At 50.3% G+C, this 24261-nt stretch overlaps 1 protein-coding gene across 1 annotated transcript in view; it reads left to right on the top strand.

Annotated features, from left to right (window-relative positions):
* AAAS (aladin WD repeat nucleoporin) overlaps nt 1-24261 on the top strand; it is a 444387-nt gene that overhangs the window by 359903 nt on the left and 60223 nt on the right. The window contains exons 14-15 of the mRNA XM_085654670.1: nt 5149-5216; nt 19196-19277. Coding sequence (XP_085510796.1) covers nt 5149-5216; nt 19196-19277 — 150 coding nt within the window. The remainder of the gene's footprint in view (nt 1-5148; nt 5217-19195; nt 19278-24261) is intronic.

The following is a 24261-nucleotide window of genomic DNA, read 5'->3' as shown; positions in this document are numbered from 1 at the left end:
AAAACGCGCAGATCCCGTATAGGTCATATAGAAACTACACAATAGTAAGTGCATCATGTTTAATGACATGTCCATTTGGGAAGAGATCTCTTATAGTGTGTAAGTTGTGTTTTGGTAGCATGCATTGTACCAATTTTTTCTGAGTTTTTGGAAGCCAAGGGTTGTAGGACAAAGGTAAGGATGGAGAGTACAGAGGCCCTCTACCCAAATACCTGCCTCATTTCGCCCAAGCCCAGCTTGTGGTTGATATTGTGTGGTTATCACAGGGATCTCTCTGCAGGTCCAGTGGCAATATAGGGGAGAGTGGGAGTTGACCAGCCTAGTCCCTCTCTGGTTTGAGGTATGATAGGCGTGCATCAGGAACGTACCAATAATATGAGAAGTGACATTGTGCAGCTGAATAATACATACACGACATGCCAATACTCCCCGCACAAAGGAGCATGTACAATATATGATGGCCCACTGTATGATGTGTATCTGACTGGAACTGCTTTGCTGTTTAATAAAAATACATTTAAAAAAAAATACAGACACAGATCTGGCGCACCGAACCCTCCCCATTCATTCGAAAGTGAGAGGACTGCCCATTTGGTTCAAGGCTGACCAGGCGAAGCGAGAGGCTCCGTAGTGTCGTGGAAAAACTCTTAGGGGGATTGAAATATTTGTGAACAAGTATAAAAAAAAATGAGGGAGCATCACCATATTAATAATAGCAATACGCCCTGCCATCGAAAATGGTAATTTAATCCATTGCACCGTTTGCGTGGTAAATCTATCAGTTCCTGGGCCATAATTCAGGCACCCAAATTGGATAACTTCGCTGATGAGAGGGGGAAGGTAACAGAGGGGTCACAGACAAATATTCAAATGCCGTTGGCGTACATGGATAGCAGGAGAGGTAAGGTCCCCACGTTAAGGTCTTGTATTAACTACACAGACATATCGTATTATACAACCTGCATAAAGGCTTTAGGGCTATACCCAAACGAATAGCTATTATTTGTAATACAGGGTGTAAGAACTTGTTTCTTTTTATATTCTCACCCATACTTTGTATCGAAGAACCATACTTACTGCACCTCAAATCTTTTTGCCTGTTTATTTTCTTTGACAATTCAGTCTTTTCGAACAAAAAATAAACTTTTCTCCTCCATAGAAGAACACACTTTGGTAATGCCTCCTGGTCTAGCTTATAAATGCAAAAGCAACAGTTGATGGACAGAATGCAGAACAATGTCATACATTCACCCCAGTACAGAGATCTGGGCCTAAATCCATCGTTTTTTTGCTCACCATGCCATTCCAGTTTGAACCCAGCCATATGCAAATCAGTCTTGACCCTGTGCCTCATGGCAACAGTCCAGCCCGAACTGCCAAGCCAGGTCCTCCCTGGACTGGAAACAAGCATCCTAGGACCGGTTTTGGGGTTTCACCTCTCTTCAGCCAAGATAGCTTGATTCCAGTGGCATGGAGCGCACAGGACTCACTTAGCTTATAAATGGAAATGTCTCTTCAGCAATTGGTGGGTTTTAGGACCCAATATTTCATCATACAAGCGCTCTCTGTTACTCTTCCTTTCACACATCCATCCATTCATTCACCCAGTGACTCACTATTGCATTCACCCACTGTTATAAATGGGGTTTCTGGTTGGCTAGGGTATGCACCTAAGCCAGGCAGAACCCATCACTTTAGTCAGGGTAAGGGAGTTGCACGCCGAAGATAACCCCTGCTCACCCCCTTGATATCTAGGCAGAGCAGCCAGGCTTATCCCAGAGGCAATGTGTAAAGCGTTTGCACAACACAAACACACCAGTGACTCCCTAGGCACACCACAAAATGAGACCCGGCTCACGATTATATAAAAATGTATTTTTTATTATTTATTAAAAACACATTAGATCACATAAATCACTGTGCCATTAGGCACCTGTCATGACTTCACACAGACTCATAAATCACCAAGCCAATCGAGCCATTATCACAACATTACACTTGGGGCAAGCCAGTAAACATTTGTTGCACACATCATCAACATGTAATGAGAACATCACCTTATACCATCACTGCACATAAATGCATAAATATTGAGGTAATCACCGTTGCCAGGCTACCCGATATATATATATCACAGTATCAGGGCATGAGCGGCAACCGATTGCACTGTCAACACCACAGGGACCCTCATTGTAATGCCACCCTATGCAGAGCCTGAAAAATGCAAGCCTTAGAACAGCATCTGCGATTACCTCTGTGCATGGACAGCAGCCAATGGGGTGCTTATACTCTTAACTAGTCCCCTTGATCATTACGTTTTCTTACAGGTGGCAACTTCCGATTCCGGTGCCCCTTCTGGGCTCCCCCCTGGGCTCCCCCCTGAAATGCCACTCAAAAATGCCCCCAACAGTGGAAGGCAGCTGCCCACAGACACGTGACGCAGCTGCTAAATCGAGTTGCAGCGTGATCGGTGCCCAGCCACTCTGCTCATGCCAACGGGGCCTGCCGTGCCCCCCTTATCGCCAGTACCTGAAACACCCCCAACAAGGAGGTAAAACATCCAGCTGCATGTGGTTTCTGGAGCGAAGTAGGGGCAGGGCATTCACCAGCTCCCCGGTCAGGACTGACTGACTTCCAAAGTGGGCACCACTCTGTCTACATGGAGCGAGAGGTGTTTCTCCATTCAGCGTGGCTACACTGCTCCTTGTGGTGAGAGCGTCCTCGGCTGCTCTCGGCGCTCAGCGTAGTGTCCTGCAGGGCTGCGGCTTCCTTGCACGCCAACGGATTCAAAAGATTGCTAGGCAACACCGGGCACCCCTGCGACTCTCAATCCTTAACAAGTGGCCGCGCTCGATACCTTTCTTTCTCTTAGGTAGGGCTCAGCCCGGATCTCGGGCCCCCCCGGCTGTGTAGCATGCAGTGCCCACCACAAATGGCACCCAGAGGAGTGTAAAAACAACCTCCCCTAGCGGTGAAGGACACAACATTTTGGAGTTAGGAAAAGGGTTCCCACACTCACGCTGCAGTGCCCCTCAGTCGCGCTGACTTGTAGAGTACAGTGCTATCCATACACTCTTCCGCCCAATCCTCCCAGGAGAATAAAGCGCTCACCGCGCTACGGTTTCTCCAACACAGGGGCAGTCCTCTTGTGCTGGGCTCCTTTGAGAGCAGTGGGGGACGCAGTCTCAGGAGAGCAGGCAGCAGGCCAGCACACAGGGTCCTTGGGCATAGAGGCAGACCCGCCAGTAGTTCAGCACAACAAGGCAAGTCACAGTGGCGGTTTCCTGCCAGCACAGCAATCCTCTGGTCACAAGTCCCACGCAGTGTTGTCTTCTCACATGGGGTCACAGCCCCTTTACTTATAGTCCAAATGTCTTTGTTCTGGGGGCACTTTAAAATACAATTATAAATGCACAACACCCCCCATTCACAGTGTAAGCCTTGGCCCCAGACACACCACAAGGGTGCGGAGCCAGCATTGTAGAATGCAGGCACAGCCCTATTCAGGTGCAGGTGCTACTCAGGCACCCAGGCAGGACATGGTTAGAACAACCATGTTGGCCATCATGGAATAATGAAAGAATGATACACTATGGGCAACACTATTTATTGGTGATAACATCTGTTATAGCTGGGGTCCTTTCGAGATGTGGCATCCAGCAAATGAAATGAGTGACAAGTAAGTGGCCCAAAGAGATTCAAGAAATAATGATTACATTTAAAATAGGCCAGTGGTTTGTTGAAGGTGGTAACCAACACCACTATCCTTATCTGCAAAGGTAATCGGTGAGATTTCATTAAAACGAATGCCCATCTACATTCTATAACGCCGTGTGATAACAATCCACTGTTAAGGAGCTATTCGCTTTAAGGGATGCTTTGCGCAATGAATTAGTCCTGCCCACTGCCTTTGACATAAGTTTTCATAATAAACAGATCAGACCTTTAACTTGGAACATAACTTGTACCAGAGAACCTTTCAGGCCTATATTCTTTGTTACAGGCTTGTCATACAGGCCTACTATATCGAGTGTAGTCTTTCCCAAAGGGAGCCATCCAGTATATGGTCATAAAATTCTAAACGTATACGGAATTACAGTTGGCAAAGCAAAATACTATCTCTCCTATGAGGACCTAGTCTGTATTATCACTGCCCACATCTATCCTTATGGTTTGTCAAAGGATGTAACAAACACCAAAACCCCTGCTTACTGTGGTAATCTGTGAGATTCCATTTAATCAAACATCTCTCTGTAAGCTTCAGTACAAAGTAATAACGTTCCACCCTTAAATGTCTCTTGATTTTAAGTTATGCTTTCACAATAATACGTCAAGCCTACTGCCTTTAACGCAACTTTTCATAGTAAACATACCAGGCCTATAGCCTTGATCACTGGCTTGCTACCATAATCAAAACAGCCCTGCTATATTGAGCATCTTTCTCACAAAGCAACAAAGTGTAATACATGCACTCATTTTTCTGAGAAAGCAAACAACCTTTATCAAACTAATGCTGTACTAAAGAAACCAACATGTTGTTTAAACTTAAGCCCATCTCTCAGTAGTACTTTAGAAAGCCTTTTTCTGTTGCTCGTGTAAGGTGTGGCTGCAGCTGCACTGTCAAGACAGACCTAAAAGTGAACAGATGCTCTCTGTTACTGCTTTCTATTCTGGAATGGTGGAGAAGCTTGCTGACGTTAAATGACAAGCCAGGACCTCTTTAATGAAGCTTCTACCTCTCTAGCCTCATTTCCTTTCAAAATGGAGGATAAAACACATTCTCAACACTCAGTTGATATTTTAAAATTTTTAAATGAAGCTTTAAAAGAAATGGATGTGGTGAATTTAGAATTGGAATATAAAAATATTTATTTTGTAAGCAGATGTTAGCATCTTGTGGTTTCATGAAAGCTGAGATGGTTACTTACTGTGAGTTACACGAGGGTTGTTACAGTTTCTGTGGATTGTTTTTGCAAGCGGTTGATCATATGTGCATGAGGGAATGAAACAATTGTACACTAATCTATGAATTGTGATTTCAGATTTAGTGGTTGGTAGTAAAGGTTGGATGTGTGTGGGTATTGGATTGAAATTGTGTCTGCTGTGTTTTTGGGAAGTGGCTCAGCCCGGACTCTTCCTGTGTTGCAGAGTTGGCGGAGAAGTGCACTCGATGTCCTGGGATCCCACTGGTGAACGGCTGGCTGTCATCATTAAAGGTAAGGGGGGAGCACAGCGAGACCCTTTTTGCCACCTTGGGTATAGAATGGAAAGCCAATGGGCAGCACAGGGACAACCACTTGCACATGTTTTATTTTTCCCTACAATGTCTCTTTTGCTCTCTTTAGACATATATATGTGTGTGTGTGTGTGTATATATATATATATATATATATATATATATATCAAACTATGTGTGCCGTAGGAAGCCCGGTCACATCCACCTGGTGAGGCTCTGGTGCAGTCCAACGGGTATGGGTCCCGAGAAATAATAGCAAAGGAAATGCCTCACAGTTCAGTCGAGGCACAAGAAGATTGCACTCCGCGCCAAGCCTCAAAAACAGCAGCAAACTATTTCGCCGGGGACTAGACCCCCGCAGGCCTCCCCACTCGAAGATCGGCTGCTCGATGGACACATGCCGGAGCATGCCATCTCGCTCACGTACAGAAAGCTGCTAAATAACCCCCCTGATCCACTCTTGTCCCTAAAGGAGAAGTGGGTGGCGGATGGACTGGAGATCGATGATGAGGAGTGGGTGATTGCTTTGGCGTCCGCGAGGGAGGTGGCAATATCGGCCAGACTTCGCCTCGTGCAGCTTAAAATCTTGCATAGAGTATACCTCTCCTGTACAAGACTTCAGGCGATGGGGAGAGGGGGGGAGGGGCTCTGCCGGCGGGGTTGTGGTGTGGCTGGCTCCTTTTTCCATATCTTGTGGGAATGCCCAGGGGTACAGAGATACTGGAGGCGAGTGGTGTCCTGCATGCGAGAGGTGTGGGAGGTCGACCTTCGTACAGAGGCCAAGAGGTGCGTACTGAACATATGGGAACCAACGGACCTACCTACACGGGGGAGACTTTGGGTTACCCTTGGGCAAATGGTGGCGAAACGAAACATAGCCCGTCTATGGGGTGCGCCGCTGCCGCCGAAACTGGTGGATTGGAAAAGGGACATGGACTGGTGCATGTTGCAGGAGAAGACGGTATACACGGCACGGGGGTGCCCCAGAAAGTGGGGAGAGGTGTGGTCGCGCTGGAACGACTACACAGGTGGCATATGTGAGCCTCCGCAGGCCCGCCGGTCCGGCCTGGAGACTTTGGACTGAACCTAGCCTGCCTTCAGAACTACTGTGAATACAGGTTGACCTGCACTGTCGCGATCTGTAGCTGCTGATATATGTAACTCCACTGTTTTTTGAGTTATGCCTTGTGACCCTTTTTTCTTGCAAACAATAAAAAGAGTTTACAAAAAAAAAAAACAGCAGCAAACTGTTTTTTTTCTGCTGCTTTTTTAGGCAAACTAGTGCCCCCCCACCTCATTCGCTCGGACTGCCCATTTCCTCCCTACCATGATAGGGATTCCTGACCCCTTAATTCCCTGTAGCCCCGACCCTAAACTTTCCCCCCCCCCACTCCCCCCCCCCCCCCCCCCCCCCGTGATTCTCGGAGATCACCTTTTGAAATAAAATTTTGGCTGGGTTGTTATATAAATTTAATTTTTTTATTTTTACTTTACTATTTTCTTTATTTATTTTGTCATTGGGAGCACACTGGTCTTGCAATGGTCCAGAATTAGTGAGCACTTCACTATCTGTGATGAGATAACAGGAGCCTAGTCCTTGACTGATCAGGTTACGTAGCATTGGACTGATTAGGCCACTTGGCCGCTATCTATATGCATTTAGTCAATCCATGTTGCTACTAGAGGGTTCTGTACCATTTACTAGTGGGTCAATTGAATGTCATGTTTGTCAACTATTATTATCTAATGTAATGCTATGAATAGAGGGAGTTGTACCATACACCAAATGTGTAATTCGGCCACACAGCCAGCACTTTTGTTTTGTTTTATCATGATTTAACAAATTTCTTCTATGTTCTCTATTTCACAACAGAATTGGTAGATATATCATGCATGATCTTTTTTGAACAGGAGTGCAGTATCAAAATTAATTATGATATTCCTCTTTTGTACATTTCCTTTGACTTTGAGAGTTCAGCTTATTGGGTATTCACCCCCTGTATTTAGTAACATATCACTCTTCTCTTTGTACCTGTCTTTATTACATCCCTCGTTGCTTTGCACTGTTAAAGTATTTTTCCTATGTTTATCACTTTAAATGTTATTTCTGTGGTTGATGGGGCACAATTTTCTAATGTGCCCGTGACGAAGACCTGTTCAGGTCGAAACGCTTTGCCAAGAATAAATTATCTGGAAAACTTGAAGCTGAGTGCTATCTTCTTGTGACTCAGCTGAACTGTGAGGCATTACTTTTGAGAGATATATCTATCTATCTATATTTTAATTTTTTATATTATTTTATTATTTTTTATTTATTCCGGACATTTGGAATTTGTTTTTCTTCAAAGAAGTTAGTCACAAGGCATGTTGTGACTCAGCTCTTAGTACACATTTCACCAGCACACTGGCTACACCTCAGATTGTTTTCTTCTACTATAGGACTTGGACATTTTGGAATGTTGCGCTGAAGTCAACATGTTCAATCACACCAGGTTCTCATTTTCTTGGATCCACCAGATCCCTCTTCCAGTCCTACATTGAAAACCGGTTCAGCTTGGAGGAAACCTCCCATTCACACCGAAAGGATTTCAGTACAGACATCCAACGCCCAGGGCATCTCGTTCAGGGCTTCGAGCCAGAGATGCACTCTAAAATGCACCTAATACAATGCAATCTAATGCACTTCATTGCACTTTTGTCCTAGGTGTAACACAAAATAACCCTGGACTGACCACCACAAGGACTGCAACCTCTGCCTCTCCCCAACGCACTTCGCAACATCTTGTGAAGCCTGCTTTGCCTTGTATTGTATAAAGTCTTGGGTTTGGGAGGTAAAGAACATGGGCACACAACAATATGCAGTGGCAATTGTTGTCTGAGAAGCCTGATATTTTTAGAGCCGAAGATAAGCCAGGCAGGCAGGAGGAAGAAGATGCCGGCATTCTGGTAGGCCAAGGAGATCTATGGGCAGTGTTCTCCAACAGCTCTGAGATCAAGGAGTAAAGTTCCTTGAACTAGCAGTGCTACACACAGCAGCCTTGGGCCGAAGATAAGGTTCACGCTACATGGGCCTGCTACGCCTTTCAGTCAGTCTTATGCCCCTAAACACCCAATGGCTGAGGGAGAGCAGCGCTCCTGCAGGAGTCTAATAAGCAAAGAGCTGCTCCAGAAGCTGCAAAAACCTTTGGATCCAGCATCTCCAGTTGGTATGCTTTGGACTTGAGATGTTACGTCGGTGCCCAGGAAGGTCATACTAAAAGGCACCAAAGCTTTTGGAGCGGGAACTGATGTCGACCCTCCAACCGGCACCAAAGCCACCCTCAACACCAAGGTCGGACATCTCAGAGGGTGTGTCTTCAGAAACCTATCCGATATACCGGACGAAAAATTAAATAAACTTTTCATCTACCCAGACACAGCAAGATTCTTAAGAAACCACCAGCGCCAGGACTCCTCTGAATACCAAAGAAATGATGCTTCACCTTTTAGGAGGAACTGCAGTTTCCACATCCTTCATCCATACACCCACCTCCACCTGCGCCAAAAGGTACTAGGCAGCCCATATTACCCCAGAACCCCTACAATGAGCCTTCAGGCCAGAAGGGGAGGTTAACCTGTGGGAGGATTATGCTGTAGACCATGGGTACTCGCAAACTTTCTCTCGGGGGCCAAATTTACAGTGTGGTTTATGGCCGAGGGCCGCACCGGTGGGAGCGGAGGCAGTAGGGTGAGGGGGCGGGGCTAGAGCAAAAAAAAAAACTATGCCCATGAGGTTGAACACAAGCCCCTGCAGCGGACGCCTTCGTCCACTGAGCCACCAGACCCGGCATACACACATCTCTCTCTCTCTCTCTCTCTCTCTCTCTCTCCCTCCCTCTCTCTAACACTCTCCCTCTGTCTCCCTCCCTCTCTCTATCACTCTCCCTCTGTCTCCCTCCCTCTCTCTGTCTCCCTCTGTCTCACTCACTCTGCTTGTCTGTCTCCCTCCCTCTGTCTCCCTCTGTCTGTCTCCCTCCCTGTGTCTCCCTCTGTCTCACTCACTCTGCTTGTCTCCCTCCCTCCCGCTCTCTGTCTCCCCCCTCTGTCTCTCCCTCTGTCTGTCACCCTCCTCCCTCTGTCTCCCGCTGTCTGTCTCCCTCCCTCTGTCTGTCTCCCCCCCTCTGTCTGTCGCCCTCCTCCCTCTCTCTATCTCTCCCTCCCTCTCTCTCTCTCTTTCCCTCTGTCTCACTCTCTCACTCACTCTGCTTGTCTGTCTCACTCACTCTGCTTGTCTGTCTCGGTCTCGGTCTCCCTCCCTCCCTCTCTCTCTCTCCCTCCCTCTGTCTCCCTCCTTTTCTCTCTGTCTCCCTCCCTCTGTCTCACTACCTCTCTCTCTCTGTCTCCCTCCCTCCGTCTCCCTCCCTCTCTCACTCCATCTCCCTCCCTCTCTCTCCCTCTATCCCTGCCTCTCTCCCTCTGTCTCCCACCCCTCTCCCTCCGTCTCCCTCCCTCCCTCTCCCTCCATCTCCCTCCCTCTCTAACTCCGTCTCCCTCCCTCCCTCTCTCTCTCTCCCTCTCTCTCTCTGTCTCCCTCCCTCCGTCTCATCCCTCTCTCTGTCTCCCTCCATCTCCCTCCCTCTCTATGTCTCCCTCCGTCTCCCTCCCTCTCTATGTCTCCCTCCGTCTCCCTCCCTCTCCCTCCCTCCCTCTTTCTCCCTCCCTCTGTCTCCCTCCCTCTGTCTCCCTCCCTCTGTCTCCCTCCCTCTGTCTCCCTCCCTCTGTCTCCCTCCCTCTGTCTCCCTCCCTCTGTCTCCCTCCCTCTGTCTCCCTCCCTCTGTCTCCCTCCCTCTGTCTCCCTCCCTCTGTCTCCCTCCCTCTTTCTCCCTCCCTCTGTCTCCCTCCCTCTCTCCCTCCGTCTCCCTCCCTCCATCTCCCTCCCTCTCTCACTCCGTCTCTCTCTCTCTGTCTCCCTCCCTCCTTCTCCCTCCCTCCTTCTCCCTCCCTCTGTCTCCCTCCCTCCGTCTCCCTCCCTCCATCTCCCTCCCTCTCTCTCCCTCCATCTCCCTCCCTCTCTCTCCCTCCATCTGTCTCCCTCCCTCCCTGCCTCTCCCTGCCTCTCCCTCCCGCTCCCTACCTCTCTCCCTCCGTCTCCCTCCCTCCTTCTCCCTCCCTCTCTCCCTCCTTCTCCCTCCCTCTCTCCCTCTCTCCCTCTGTCTCCCTCCCTCTCTCCCTCTGTCTCCCTCCCTCTGTCTCCCTCTGTCTCCCTCCCTCCGTCTCCCTCCCTCTCTCTCTCTGTCTCCTTCCCCCTCTCCCTCTGTCTCCCTCCCCCTCTCCCTCTGTCTCCCTCCCTCCGTCTCCCTCCCTCCCTCTCTCTGTCTCCCTCCCTCCCTCCGTCTCCCTCCCTCCGTCTCCCTCCCTCTGTCTTCCTACCTCTCTCCCTCCGTCTCCCTCCCTCCCTCCGTCTCCCTCCCTCTCTCCCTCTCCCTCTCTCCCTCTGTCTCCCTCCCTCTGTCTCCCTCCCTCTCTTCCTCTGTCTCCCTCACTCTGTCTCCCTCCCTCTCTCCCTCTGTGTCCCTCTCTCCATCTCTCTCCCTCCCTCCCTCTGTCTCCCTCCCTCCCTCCGTCTCCCTCCCTCTCTCTCCCTCCCTCTCTCTCCCTCCCTCTGTCTCCCTCCCTCTGTCTCCCTCTGTCTCCCGCCTCTCTCCCTCTGTCTCCCTCTCTTTCTCTCTCCCTCCCTCTCTCCCTCCCTCCCTCTCCCTCCCTCTCTCCCTCCTTCTCCCTCCTTCTCCCTCCCTCTCTCCCTCCTTCTCCCTCCCTCCTTCTCCCTCCCTCTCTCCCTCCCTCCTTCTCTCCCTCTGTCTCCCCTCTCTCTCCCTCCCTCTCTTCCTGTCTCCCTCTATCTCTCTCCCTCCGTCTCCCTCCCTCTCTCCCTCTATCTCCCTCCCTCCGTCTCCCTCCCTCTCTCCCTCCGTCTCCCTCCCTCTCTCCCTCCGTCTCCTTCCCCCTCTCCCTCTGTCTCCCTCCCCCTCTCCCTCTGTCTCCCTCCCTCTCTGTCTCCCTCCCTCTGTCTCCCTCCCTCTCTCTCTCTGTCTCCCTCCCTCCGTCTCCCTCCCTGTCTCTGTCCCTCTCTCCGTCTCCCTCCGTCTCCCTCCCTCCCTCTCTCTCTCCCTCCCTCAGTCTCCCTCCCTCTGTCTCCCTACCTCTCTCCCTCCGCTTCCCTCCCTCCCTCTCTCCCTCTGTCTCCCTCCCTCTCTCCCTGTGTCTCCCTCCCTCTGTCTCCCTCCCTCTCTTGCTCTGTCTCCCTCACTCTGTCTCCCTCCCTCTCTCCCTCTGTGTCCCTCTCTCCATCTCCCTCCCTCTCTCCCTCCGTCTCCCTCCCTCCCTCCATCCGTCTCCCTCCCTCTCTCCCCCTCCCTCTGTCTCCCTCCCTCTGTCTCCCTCCCTCTGTCTCCCTCCCTCTGTCTCCCTCCCTCTTTCTCCCTCCCTTTCTCCCTCCTCTCTCCCTCTGTCTCCCTCTCTTTCTCTCTCCCTCCGTGTCCCTCCCTCTCTCCCTCCCTCTCTCCCTCCCTCTCTCCCTCCCTCTCTCCCTCCCTCTCTCCCTCCCTCTCCCTACCTCTCTCCCTCCCTCTCCCTACCTCTCTCCCTCCTTCTCCCTCCCTCTCTCCCTCCTTCTCCCTCCCTCTCTCCCTCCCTCTCTCCCTCCCTCTGTCTCCCTCCCTCTGTCCCCTCCCTCTCTCCCTCTGTCTCCCTCCCTCTGTCTCCTCCCTCTCTTCCTGTCTCCCTCCCTCTCTCTCTCTGTCTCCCTCCGTCTCCCTCCCTCTCTATGTCTCCCTCCGTCTCCCTCCATCCGTCTCCCTTCGTCTCCCTCCCTCCCTCTGTCTCCCTCCCTCTGTCTCCCTCCCTCTCTCCCTCCGTCTCCCTCCCTCTCTCTCTGTCTCCCTCCCTCTCTCTCTCTCTCTCCCTCCCTCCGTCTCCCTCCCTCCCTCTGTCTCCCTCCCTCTCTCTCTCCGTCTCCTTCCCTCTCTCTCTCCGTCTCCCTCTCTCTCTGTCTCCCTCCCTCTCTCTCTCTGTCTCCCTCCCTCCGTCTCCCTCCCTCCCTCTCTCCGTCTCCCTCCCTCCCTCTCTCCCTCCGTCTCCCTCCCTCTCTCCCTCCCTGTCTCCCTCCGTCTCCCTCCCTCCCTCTCTCTCCCTCCGTCTCCCTCCCTCCGTCTCCCTCCCTCTCTAACTCCGTCTCCCTCCCTCTCTCTCTCTGTCTCCCTCCCTCCGTCTCATCCCTCTCTCTGTCTCCCTCCGTCTCCCTCCCTCTCTATGTCTCCCTCCGTCTCCCTCCGTCTCCCTTCGTCTCCCTCCCTCCCTCCCTCTGTCTCCCTCCCTCTGTCTCCCTCCCTCTGTCTCCCTCCCTCTGTCTCCCTCCCTCTGTCTCCCTCCCTCTGTCTCCCTCCCTCTGTCTCCCTCCCTCTGTCTCCCTCCCTCTGTCTCCCTCCCTCTGTCTCCCTCCCTCTGTCTCCCTCCCTCTCTCCCTCCGTCTCCCTCCCTCCATCTCCCTCTCTCACTCCCTCTCTCTCTCTGTCTCCCTCCCTCCATCTCCCTCCCTCTGTCTCCCTCCCTCCATCTCCCTCCCTCTCTCTCCCTCCCTCTCTCTCCCTCCATCTGTCTCCCTCCCTCCCTGCCTCTCCCTCCCGCTCCCTACCTCTCTCCCTCCCTCTCTCCCTCCTTCTCCCTCCCTCTCTCCCTCCTTCTCCCTCCCTCTCTCCCTCCCTCCGTCTCCCTCCCTCTCTCCCTCTGTCTCCCTCCCTCCGTCTCCCTCCCTCTCTTCCTCTGTCTCCCTCACTCTGTCTCCCTCCCTCTCTTCCTCTGTCTCCCTCACTCTGTCTCCCTCCCTCTCTCCCTCTGTGGCCCTCTCTCCATCTCCCTCCCTCTCTCCCTCCGTCTCCCTCCCTCTCTCCCTCCGTCTCTCTCCCTCCCTCCGTCTCCCTCCCTCTCTCTCCCTCCCTCTGTCTCCCTCCCTCTGTCTCCCTCTGTCTCCCTCCTCTCTCCCTCTGTCTCCCTCCCTCTCTGTCTCCCTCCCTCTGTCTCCCTGTCTCTCTCTCTCTGTCTCCCTCCCTCCGTCTCCCTCCCTCTCTCTGTCCCCCTCCCTCTCTCCGTCTCCCTCCCTCCCTCTCTCTCTCCCTCCCTCAGTCTCCCTCCCTCTGTCTCCCTACCTCTCTCCCTCCGCCTCCCTCCCTCTCTCCCTCTGTCTCCCTCCCTCTCTCCCTCTGTCTCCCTCCCTCTCTCCCTCTGTCTCCCTCCCTCTCTCCCTCTGTCTCCCTCCCTCTCTCCCTCTGTCTCCCTCCCTCTGTCTGTCTCCCTCACTCTGTCTGTCTCCCTCACTCTGTCTGTCTCCCTCACTCTGTCTCCCTCCCTCTCTCCCTCTGTGTCCCTCTCTCCATCTCCCTCCCTCTCTCCCTCCGTCTCCCTCCCTCCATCCGTCTCCCTCCCTCCCTCTCTCCCCCTCCCTCTCTCCCTCCGTGTCCCTCCCTCCCTCCCTCTCTCCCTCCCTCTCCCTCCCTCCCTCTCTCCCTCCTTCTCCCTCCCTCTCTCCCTCCTTCTCCCTCCCTCCTTCTCCCTCCCTCTCTCCCTCCCTCCTTCTCTCCCTCTGTCTCCCTCCCTCTCTTCCTGTCTCCCTCTCTCTCTCTCCCTCCGTCTCCCTCCCTCTGTCTCCCTCCCTCCGTCTCCCTCCCTCTCTCCCTCCGTCTCCTTCCCCCTCTCCCTCTGTCTCCCTCCCCCTCTCCCTCTGTCTCCCTCCCTCTCTGTCTCCCTCCCTCTGTCTCCCTCCCTCTCTCTCTCTGTCTCCCTCCCTCCGTCTCCCTCCCTCTCTCTGACCCCCTCCCTCTCTCCGTCTCCCTCCCTCTCTCTCTCCCTCCCTCTCTCTCTCCCTCCCTCAGTCTCCCTCCCTCAGTCTCCCTCCCTCAGTCTCCCTCCCTCTGTCTCCCTACCTCTCTCCCTCCGTCTCCCTACCTCTCTCCCTCTGTCTCCCTCCCTCTGTCTCCCTCCCTCTCTTCCTGTCTCCCTCCCTCTCTTCCTGTCTCCCTCCCTCTCTCACTCCGTCTCCTTCCCTCTCTCCCTCTCTCCCTCCGTCTCCTTCCCCCTCTCCCTCCCCCTCTGTCTCCCTCCCTCTCTCTCTCCGTCTCCCTCCCTCCCTCTCTCTCTCCGTCTCCCTCCCTCTCTCTGTCTCCCTCCGTCTCCCTCCCTCCCTCTCTCCCTTCGTCTCCATCCCTCTCTCCCTTCGTCTCTCTCCCTCCGTCTCCCTCCCTCTCTCCCTTAGTCTCCCTCCCTCCCTCCCTCCCTCTCGCCCTTCGTCTCCCTCCCTCCCTCCTTCTCTCCCTTTGTCTCCCTCCCTCTCTCACTCCGTCTCCCTCCCTCTCTCTCTCTCCCTCCATCTCCCTCCGTCTCCCTCCCTCTCTCTCCCTCCATCTCCCTCTGTCTCCCTCCCTTTCCCTACCTCTCTCCCTCTGTCTCCCTCCCTCTGTCTCCCTCCCTCTGTCTCCCTCCCTCTCTTCCTCTGTCTCCCTCCCTCTCTCACTCTGTCTCCCTCCCTCTCTCCCTCCGTCTCCCTCCCTCTCTCCCTCCGTCTCCCTCCCTCTCTCCCTCCGTCTCCCTCCCTCTCTCTCCCTCTCTCCGTCTCCCTCCCTCTCTCCTTCCGTCTCCCTCCCTCTCTCCCTCCGTCTCCCTCCGTCTCTCCCTCCGTCTGTGTCCCTCCCTCTCCCTCCCTGTCTCCCTCCCTCTCTTCCTCTGTCTCCCTCCCTCTCTCCCTCCGTCTCCCTCCCTCCCTCTGTCTCCCTCCCTCTCTCTCTGTCTCCCTCCCTCTCTCTCCCTCCCTCCGTCTCCCTCCCTCTGTCGCCCTCCTTCGTCTGTCTCACTCTGTCTCCCTCTCTCGCTCTCTGTCTCCCTTTCTATCTGTCCCGTCTCTGTCTCCCTCCCTCCATCTCCCTCTCTCTGTCCCCATCTGTCTCCCTCTGTCTGTCTCCCTCCCTCCATCACCTCACCCGCTGCTCTCACACCCTGCTGTCCTCGTCACCCTCTGTCACCTCCCCCCGCGTGTGTCACCCCGGGCTGAGACTGCTTCCGGGGCACACATACAGCCGCACCCGAGTACTTCACAGGTCTTTTAAAGACCATTCACTTGTTAATGAGGCTTTGTTGTATTTCACCTCTTCTTAGCGCCCCTGCATCTCCACTAAATCAGAGGGGAGATGCAGGGGCACTAAGAAGAGGTGAAATACAACAAAGCCTCATTAACAAGTGTATGGTCTTTAAAAGAATCGCCCGGCCCCCATAGCTCCGCGCTGCTGCAACCGGCGGTGTTTGCGGACACTTTTTTCTTTTTTTTTTAAAGCACAGGTACGATGTCTGCAAGGTCCACGGGCCGCCAAGGAAGGCTTGCCGGGCTGCTGGCCGTACTATGAGTACCTGTGCTGTAGACCCACTAGATGAGTCAGATATGGAACCATACCCTGTCAATACATCCCAACCGGATAACACTTCTGCATACCATGAAGTAATTCAAAGGGCTGCACAGCAACAGCATATGTATCTCCATACGGTGAAGGACAACCTTCTGGTCTGAACATACAGTGCATTATCTACAGATGCTCAAAAGGGGATGCAGAAGTCAGCTGGTGACAACTTCAAGGAGCCAGAAAAGGCCAGGGTGCTGTTTTCCACGATTTGAATACAAGTATAACCTTGCCCCAGATGATCCGGCTTATATTAGGGGTCAAATAGTTCTAGACTCCTTGGTAGTGCATGCTGCCACCAGAGGGACTCTCCAATCCCTAAGAAGAGTAAAAGCTCCCTCCATCTGATCTTTGACCTCAGGTTAATTTTCGCTGAAAGCTTTCACAAGTTTACTCTATAAGACATAATCCCATTATGCCATGACAACTGCATGTCAGTGCTGGATCTGAAAGACACGTACTTTCATATCCCCCATTCACACAGTACATCTTCAGAACTTTCTGTTTATGGTAAGTGGACAACACTACCAATGAGACCTGCGCACAAATGCCATACATGTTTTTCCATACTAAGACTGGCTGGTCAAAAACAGCAGCAAACAACAATTCCTAGCACACACTAAAAGAGCACTGGCTCAACTTCACAGCCTAAGTTTCACCACCAATGCAAAAAAATGACATCTCCAGCCACAGCAAATTCATTCCTTCCATGGCTCAATACTTAATGGAGTGACAGGTAAGGCATTCCCCGATTACCAGAGGGGGGTGGCATTCCAGTGGCTGCTGCCTCTTTTTCAGACACACCACCCTATTACTGTCCCAACTGCCATTAAATAGTTGGGGATGATTGTTTCAACACAGCGGTTTATCATACGGCAGCCTGCACATGCGCCTGGTACAGGAATGCCTCGGAAGACAGTTAGAACAATGAAATGGCATTGAGAGGATCTAGTGTTAGCAATGACCAGAGCCCACCACTCTCTGCTTTGGTAGAACTGCTAAAAGATGTTGCTTAGTTGAACCATTGTAGACTCCCTTCCACAAATGACCATTCACCATCGATGCATATCTCGTGGGGTGTGGAGAGCTGCGAGAGGACCATCCAAGACATCTGGACCCCTCTGAAGTAGGGGCTCCACATGTGCAGAGAAAACAGTACTATTAAGGACAGACAAATATGACTACCACATTCTACATCTAAAAGATGGGCTGCACCCACACCCCACAGCTCTCTGATACACCACAACAGATTTGGCACTGGGCAACCACAACAAAATTCATCTGTTGGCTGTGCATTTGCTGGGAGTGGGGAGCCACTTTTGAGGACTTGCTCAGGAGGATGCATAAACAAGTATACTTGTGGGAACTCCACCCCTATGTTTTTGACAAGTACTTCCAGTGGTGTGGGGCTCCAACTATACTACTGTTGGCCACTTGCAGAATGCCAAGCCTTGGCCTCCAGGTACCAGCAACTGTGCTCCATGGGCAGTGCCCTGTAAATGAACTTGACGGGTATTTGCCTATGCTTTTCCACCTCTCCCCTTGTCCCGTACATGGTGATGAAGATGAGGCAGGTGTCCATGACCACCTTCCTAGTGGTACCAAGCGGAGTAAGACAGCCCTGGTTTTCTGTGTTCCTAAAGATGTCAGGCAATCCTCATGTGAAGCTCCAGTCTTACTCCGCATCAGGGTCAGCAGAGATGCCCAGGCCCCAAGCTGCTGAACCTTGCAATTTAGCACCTGAGTTCCTTTGATTACCTTAATCTCCCAGAGTAATGCATGGTGTCCTCTGGGAAGTGCAGAAGCCTACTACTCGCACCTGTCGCTAAATAGAAAAGGTCCATGCATTTCTGCATTTCCAAATAGTTGGATCCCCTTACATTTTCTGTGCAGGACATAGTTTCCTACCTCCAACATTTATGCAAGGCAGGCCTGGCCTGCACTTGTATATTCTTACATTTAACTGGAATTACAGAGTACCTTCAAAACTCTTCCCTGTTTAAAATACCGGTCATTAAGGTCATCATGAAGGGTCTAAAGAGGGTAATTTCTCCATAGACTCCTCCCAACACCCTTCTGGAACTGCAGTGTAGTCAGTTAGCCCTCCCGTTGAACCACCATGTCAACTACCTTCTTGCCTTTGAAGGTCACTCAGATGTAATCTTAATCACCTCCCTCTGACGGATTGGCGAGATTTAGGTTCTTACAGTCCAAGAACCATTTAGTCAGGTTCCCAAAGATAAGGTCATTCTCTATACCAACCACAGTTTTTTGCCCAGGATTGTTTCACCTTTTCACATGAACCAGGCCATTGAGCTGGCTGTTTTCTTCCCACAACAAGGTCGATGGCAAAAAATGGCACTTCTCACTCTGGATGTTAAGAGAGCACTCATGTACTACATTAATAGAATTAAGCCTATATAAAGTTTTCTCAACTTTTTGTAGCCTTTGCCAAACCCAACAGGGTCTGTGCCATCTCTAAATGTGACCTTGCCAGGTGGATAGTTAAGTGCTTCAAACTTGCTATGGCAAGGCTAAGATCTCTCTCCCCGTGCCCTAGTCACTCTACACGCAAAAAAGGGTGCAACACTAAAGTTTTTGGGTAACTTTCTTTTAGGGAATATGTGCAAGTCTGCTACTTGATTACCTCCGCATACCTTCACCAAGCATTATTGTTTTGAGGTTGTTTGTGCATCACCTGCTCACTACCACTGCGTTAGAGAGAGACTGCTTTATAGACTATGCTGAACATGTGTATTTACATCAACAAATGCTGCAAACGGAAAATGTTACGTACCCTGTAACCATCTTTTCATAGCATGCAGTTCTGGCGGTTTACATACATCCACCCTCCTTCCCAGTAGCAAGCGAAGTTTAAAGATGTTTTCCATATCTTATAACTTACTTTACTATGCACACCACACTCTGTCTTTGACAAAGCACTCTCCTTAAACTACTCACCCTCTGATGAAAAACAATCTGAGGTGGGGCCACTGGGCTCCTACATTGTGGACAAAGGGTGGAGTCATAACAGGTCTTGTGACTTGAACATCTTTGAAACAAAACAATTTGCAAATGTCCAGGCGCATCACAAGATGGCAGGAGTATGCAGAGCATGCAAATCTGCTGCACTACATGCCACACACAGATGTTTACAGGGTAATGTTATCCATATAGACACACACAAGTACACACTTATTTGTTTTTGACTTCCTTTTGTTGTGAAGGAAAGTGGATCAGAACAAGACAATTTAAAGTTTGTTTTAAGTAAAAGATTACCCGTCTCCAGACTTAACATCTTGTTTGTGAATAATTAAGTTAGTGCTTGAGCTTCTTGGAGTCTGTGACTTTCTGCAGTCAGGAGATTACTATGTGTTACAGGTAGCAAGGTGTCTTTGCATTTGGGCCAGCGAGTAAATGATGGGCATAATACTACAGGTGGATCAAATTAATTCATGTCTTGGCTTCTCTTTGTTTGTCACAGGGAACCCAAAAGAAGAACAAAGTCGTGCGGTGATTGCTGTTTTCAGAACACGGAATAGTCCAGTGTTTGAGCTCCTTCCATGGTGTGTATCTCAACCACTGTGGTTAATGTTGTCCATCTACTAGTAACATTTTGTCGTATTTTTCCTCTGCCAGTCGTTCCTCCCTGCCAAAAATGGGATACAAGCAACTGGAGAAAGCTGCTTTGTGTTTCAATCTCTGCATGCAGGAAGGTTGGCTAGAGCAGCAGATAATTTATTTCACCTCTGATATTTGGGAATGGTTATTATGGCACCAACTACACCTAGTAATGGTTAGTAAAGCAAGATAAATGAAAGGGCTGCATCAGCTGTCTGATTTGTATAGTTTTTTTATTGCCATTTTATTTTCCTTTTACAAAACTGAAATGGACTTCAAGCAAGCTTTAGTACAAGTTTCCTAGCCAGGACAACATAACTACATATCACAGTAATATGCAATAAATAGAAATGTGAAGAACTGGCAATTGCACAGTAGTAATAATCAGGTTTGCTCCGACAGCAGATGTAAATGGAACAGAGAGTAAGTCTAGATGCAGGCAGTGAAAGTCTGTCGCAAATGAGAAGTGCCATATGTTATGACTGCTTACAACTGCAGTGAACAGAAGCTGCATCAGCTGTCTGATAATGAAAAATTTAGATGATGGGCAAGAAATTAGTGTGAAATACTCAAACACATTGCAAACATGAGTTAAAAACTAGTTGGAGGAAAGAGCATAGGAAAACAAGGAAAGGCTTGCATGTAATCAGGCTTTTTGATGGATACTTCTACCTGCAGATTCCTCTCCTGTAGAATAATCCCAGGCATCAGACTGGATCCGGAAACTTCAAAGCTCTCATGTCACTTCATATTGATGCCAGAAGTGGCATCAGATGACGTCCTTCATCTAAGCCATGTAGGGTCCCCTCTGGTGCAGCGTACACGGATTACCGTGCTCGCTCTCTCTGAGAGTTGAATTTTCCTCCCAATTTCTTTAATGCAGTGTTATGGCTTCCTGTATGTAAGTACTCGGGCTTCAAGCACTCTAGGGACTGCAAGAGACAGATGTTAATTACGGATCTCCACACCATCTGCTTCGGGTGCCTAGGCTCCAACCACAATTCCCGCACATGCGCTGCACCCTTGTTCTTTTGGAGCAAAGAAGAAAAACACATGAAGCATGGATGAAGTAAGTTGTCTAGATGGCCCTGAACTCTAAAAGGATCTTCATTCTCTGAGCCGGAGTTAGTCTAAGTGGAGCTTTCTGAACCCACTCCAGCCGGTTCCAAGCCTGTTCTACAGCCGAACCCTATGCTAGAGACCACACAGTGCCGTCAGCATCAATCCTGGATTTTCCAGCACTGCAACCTTCTTTCCCAGAGTTCCTTACGCCAGATACAGACCCCACAGCGTTCCACAGCACGATGTTTGACATCTTTGCTAGGACCTCAAACGCATTTGGACCACCCTTGGGTTCTGGAGCACCATTTGGCCTTCCCATGTTTATGCCAATCGGCTCTGGCACAAACGCTCTGATGACTGCTCTGGCTTTACCTGGTACTCAACTATTCAGTTCAGTCTTCAATGCCCTGGCCAGCGCCATCACCAAAGCCACCAACGCCGTCATCTCCACCGGAGCCAGAGCTGTTGGCACCATCGCCTCCATCTAAAGAACCCCCTCCACTCAAGAGGTCCAGAAGGGAAGTTTAGACACCAATTGAAGAAGAGGAATGCAGGCAGTTTGATTCGCACCCTGATCTTCTGAATCCTTATACTCACGAGGATGACAAAGTAGCAGATCCCTATGAAGTGGCAGGATTTTCATCAGCTAGTGGACTTGATACCTCTCCAGAAATGGAGATGGATTTTCCAACAATACTTCGTACTCCAGAGGAGTTCCTCTCAGTCGTCAGAAAGGCAGCAGAGGTGCTGAAACTACAGTTGCCATCAGTGCACCTCAAAACTAATGTCCTCACGGACGTGCTCCACCGCTCGGCTCCAACATCGGAGCCCTTATTTTCCTTCAATGAAGCTTTGGTGGAACCAGTCCTGGTGGCCTTCATCTGCACCAGCGGTTAATAGACTAGTCACCAGGTGATATCAATCCCACTTCAGGAGATAACCGTCTTTTTTCTTGGCTTATCCTTCAACAGAAAGCCTAGTGATCCAAGCATCCTGTTCTGCCGGCCAGTCACGAGGCACATTCCTGACAGTCCCATTGGACAGGGAGTCCATTAAATTTGAAGCAAGAGAAATATCTTCTCTGCTGGCAGTGTAGCGCTGAAAGCTTTGAATGCTGACTAATGGGGTATGGCGCAGCTCATTACACCCACAAGCCCAGTTATAAGGGATAGGTAGAATGCCTCTAGACATATAATTAAGTCAGAATTAAGCACCGCAGACTCTCTGGCTAGAGCAATGTTCGCTTCAGTCTCCCTCTACCACCATGCCTGACTCAGGACATCTGGATTTTCCAGCAACGTGCTGGCCAATATTATGGATCTACAATTTGATGGGGCTAGACTATTTGGAGGCAAAGCTAATGCAGCCTTCGAACGCTTTAAATCTAGCAAGGCAACGGACAGATTTCTCAATCTCCAGCAGCCTCAACCCCAAAGATATCAACAGTTTTGTCACTTCCGAGGATTTTTCAGGAGGTTCTCTTTTCAGCAGCGACAATGCTACCAAACGCTGTTGCAACAACCTCAAAATCGCTGGTCTGTCAGTACAGGGGTAGAGCCAGAGGGAAAGGCCATGAATTCATCCTGCAAGCCTTCTCCTCCTGTTCATCCTCCTCTCCTGCTATCCCAAGAAAGCAGTCTTCCCAATACCAACACAGAGTAGTGGGAGGGTGAGCGACCTCCTTTCTGCCTGCCTGGAATGCCATTGCTTTGGACCAGTGTGTTCCGATCTTTTCAACAAAGCGCAAGAGTTCAAGTCCTGAGGATCCTTAGATACCTAAGTCTGCTAGCTTCCCTTATTCTCTTGGTCACACACGCATGTTCGCACAAGAGGGCCATGCTGTGGTGAATCTGCAGTCAATGACTGTAATGCAAGGAAGACCTGTTGAGCTCCATTGTGATCTCCCCCTTCACTGCGGCGAAAATGGATTGGTGGTGGATCAAAGGGAACCTTGGCTGCGAGAAAACCTTAACTACTGTAATGACGGATGCCTCCACCTTAGGGTGGGGAGCTCACCTACAGAATCTGAAGATCAGAAGCCTCTGGTCTCCAGAAGGACAGGTTCTCTTCCAGGGGATCCTCATCAATACTGAGAACAATAGAGGGGGGGACGAGAGGGGCTTTTGCTGCTCAACCAGGAGCAGGAGGTCCAGCATAAAAGAATGCCCACACAAACGTTAAATCAAAAAGAGATTATGCTGTTCCTTATAGGTCGGAAAGTAAAGAGTCACAGGAGACAAGGATCCCATAATTCCAATAATATGGAAAAATATATTGGGAATCCAAAATTTTGGATAGTAATGCCCTCACACACCCTTGCAGGTGTCATGCTTCATCATCTGGACTGCTCCTCGTCGGGTCGGCGGTGCAATACCCGACGGGCTCCCTAAAATAAGGGGCTCTTTGGCGGAGATCTTTTTATCCAAATGCCGTATGATGAAGTGCGGGTATGGGGCCAGTATTGTGTAGATGGAGTGAGTTAAAATAGGGTTGGGAGTGCCGAAGTAAACAAGTTTTTTATTCTGGGGGTCTCCTACCCTAATTAAAAATAAAGAGCAAGGCACTAGTCTGAGTGTGATGTCTCATATAGTGTGTTTCCTTGTTCTATCAAGTGTGGGTCGACATGTTTCTCGCTAGTGGATAAATATCCGGGCGATTCTTCAGGACCATAGAATAGATAACTATCTACACATAAGTTACGTGGTAGTTTTTCTACTCACAGTGAAAGTGCTTCTAGGCTAATGTGTCTGGATCTACCTATACAGGGAGACAAAAATGATATGAATTCTTTTCATTGTGAAAACAGAATATCATCAACCTAGGTACAATCTCAGAGTGACTCTAATTCCTCATCATTAGCACACGTGTAGTGGTTGTTATCGCGCTAAAATGAACTTTAAAAGTGAACAGGTGGTAAATCTCCACAGTGAGCTAATGTGACTCTAAGCCCATGTGGAAAAACCATGATGCAGCAGCAGAAATCATAAAGAGTACTCACCCTATTCAGTAAAATCCCCAGGCATCATCAGTACCCGGTGGTGTATGCATAACGCAAAGCTCCTATAATATTGAGGCTAAACAAGCAGATAATTTATTATAAAAGTTGCTGTCTTAAACAAGTTAACAGTAGACCTCGAAGAGCAACAATGGTTGGTGTCACCTTATTCTCTAAAAGAGGTAAAGGGAGACTCACTCCCTTAACACTGATGTTAACAACCCCTTTGTTTTGTCCTTGGAGATGTAAAGGGGGTTTATAAAATTAGTTGGCTCACTCGTAAACTCAAGCAGTAAATGTTAGAAGTGATAACTATCTAATGGAAGTATAATGTGGAGGTGGAAGACCGAGGGGGGAATCATCGTGTGTGTTTAAACTCGGGTACCCGAGCTGATCAATTTCAAGCTGTCGGAAGTGTTCAAAGACAGTGAAAACATACTCTAATCTAACTTAGAAGTCGTTCTCCGTTGGTGCGGGCTCGCCCAACTTCGAGGGATAGATCTCCATCGCCGTCAATTCAGTGTTCGACTTCAAGACATGCTCTGCCGTCGCCGGGTCATCGGCGTCGAAGCAGGCGTCTCAGTTGCTGTCAACCAGGCGGCAGTCAACGTCGAGACGTGCCTCGTTGTCACCAGAGGCAAGGCTCTCAACTCCTCCATTGTTGTCATCCAGGCGATGTTCAACGTCGAGGGCTAGATCTTCGTCGACGGCGAGATCTTCGTAGACGGCGAAGAAGGACTCCTCGTCGAGACCTAGGGTCAAATATACTAGGCGTTGTTCGACGTCGAGACGGCGGTCTCCATCGACGGCGAGAAGTGCTCCAATCTCAACTCCGCTGGCTTCCAGTTGACGATCAGCGTCGAGAGAGAGAT

The sequence above is a fragment of the Triturus cristatus genome, chromosome 4_1 (assembly GCF_964204655.1).
Source record: "Triturus cristatus chromosome 4_1, aTriCri1.1, whole genome shotgun sequence".
Classification (NCBI taxonomy): Eukaryota; Metazoa; Chordata; class Amphibia; order Caudata; family Salamandridae; genus Triturus; species Triturus cristatus.
This window is presented reverse-complemented; position numbering and strand designations above follow the sequence as displayed.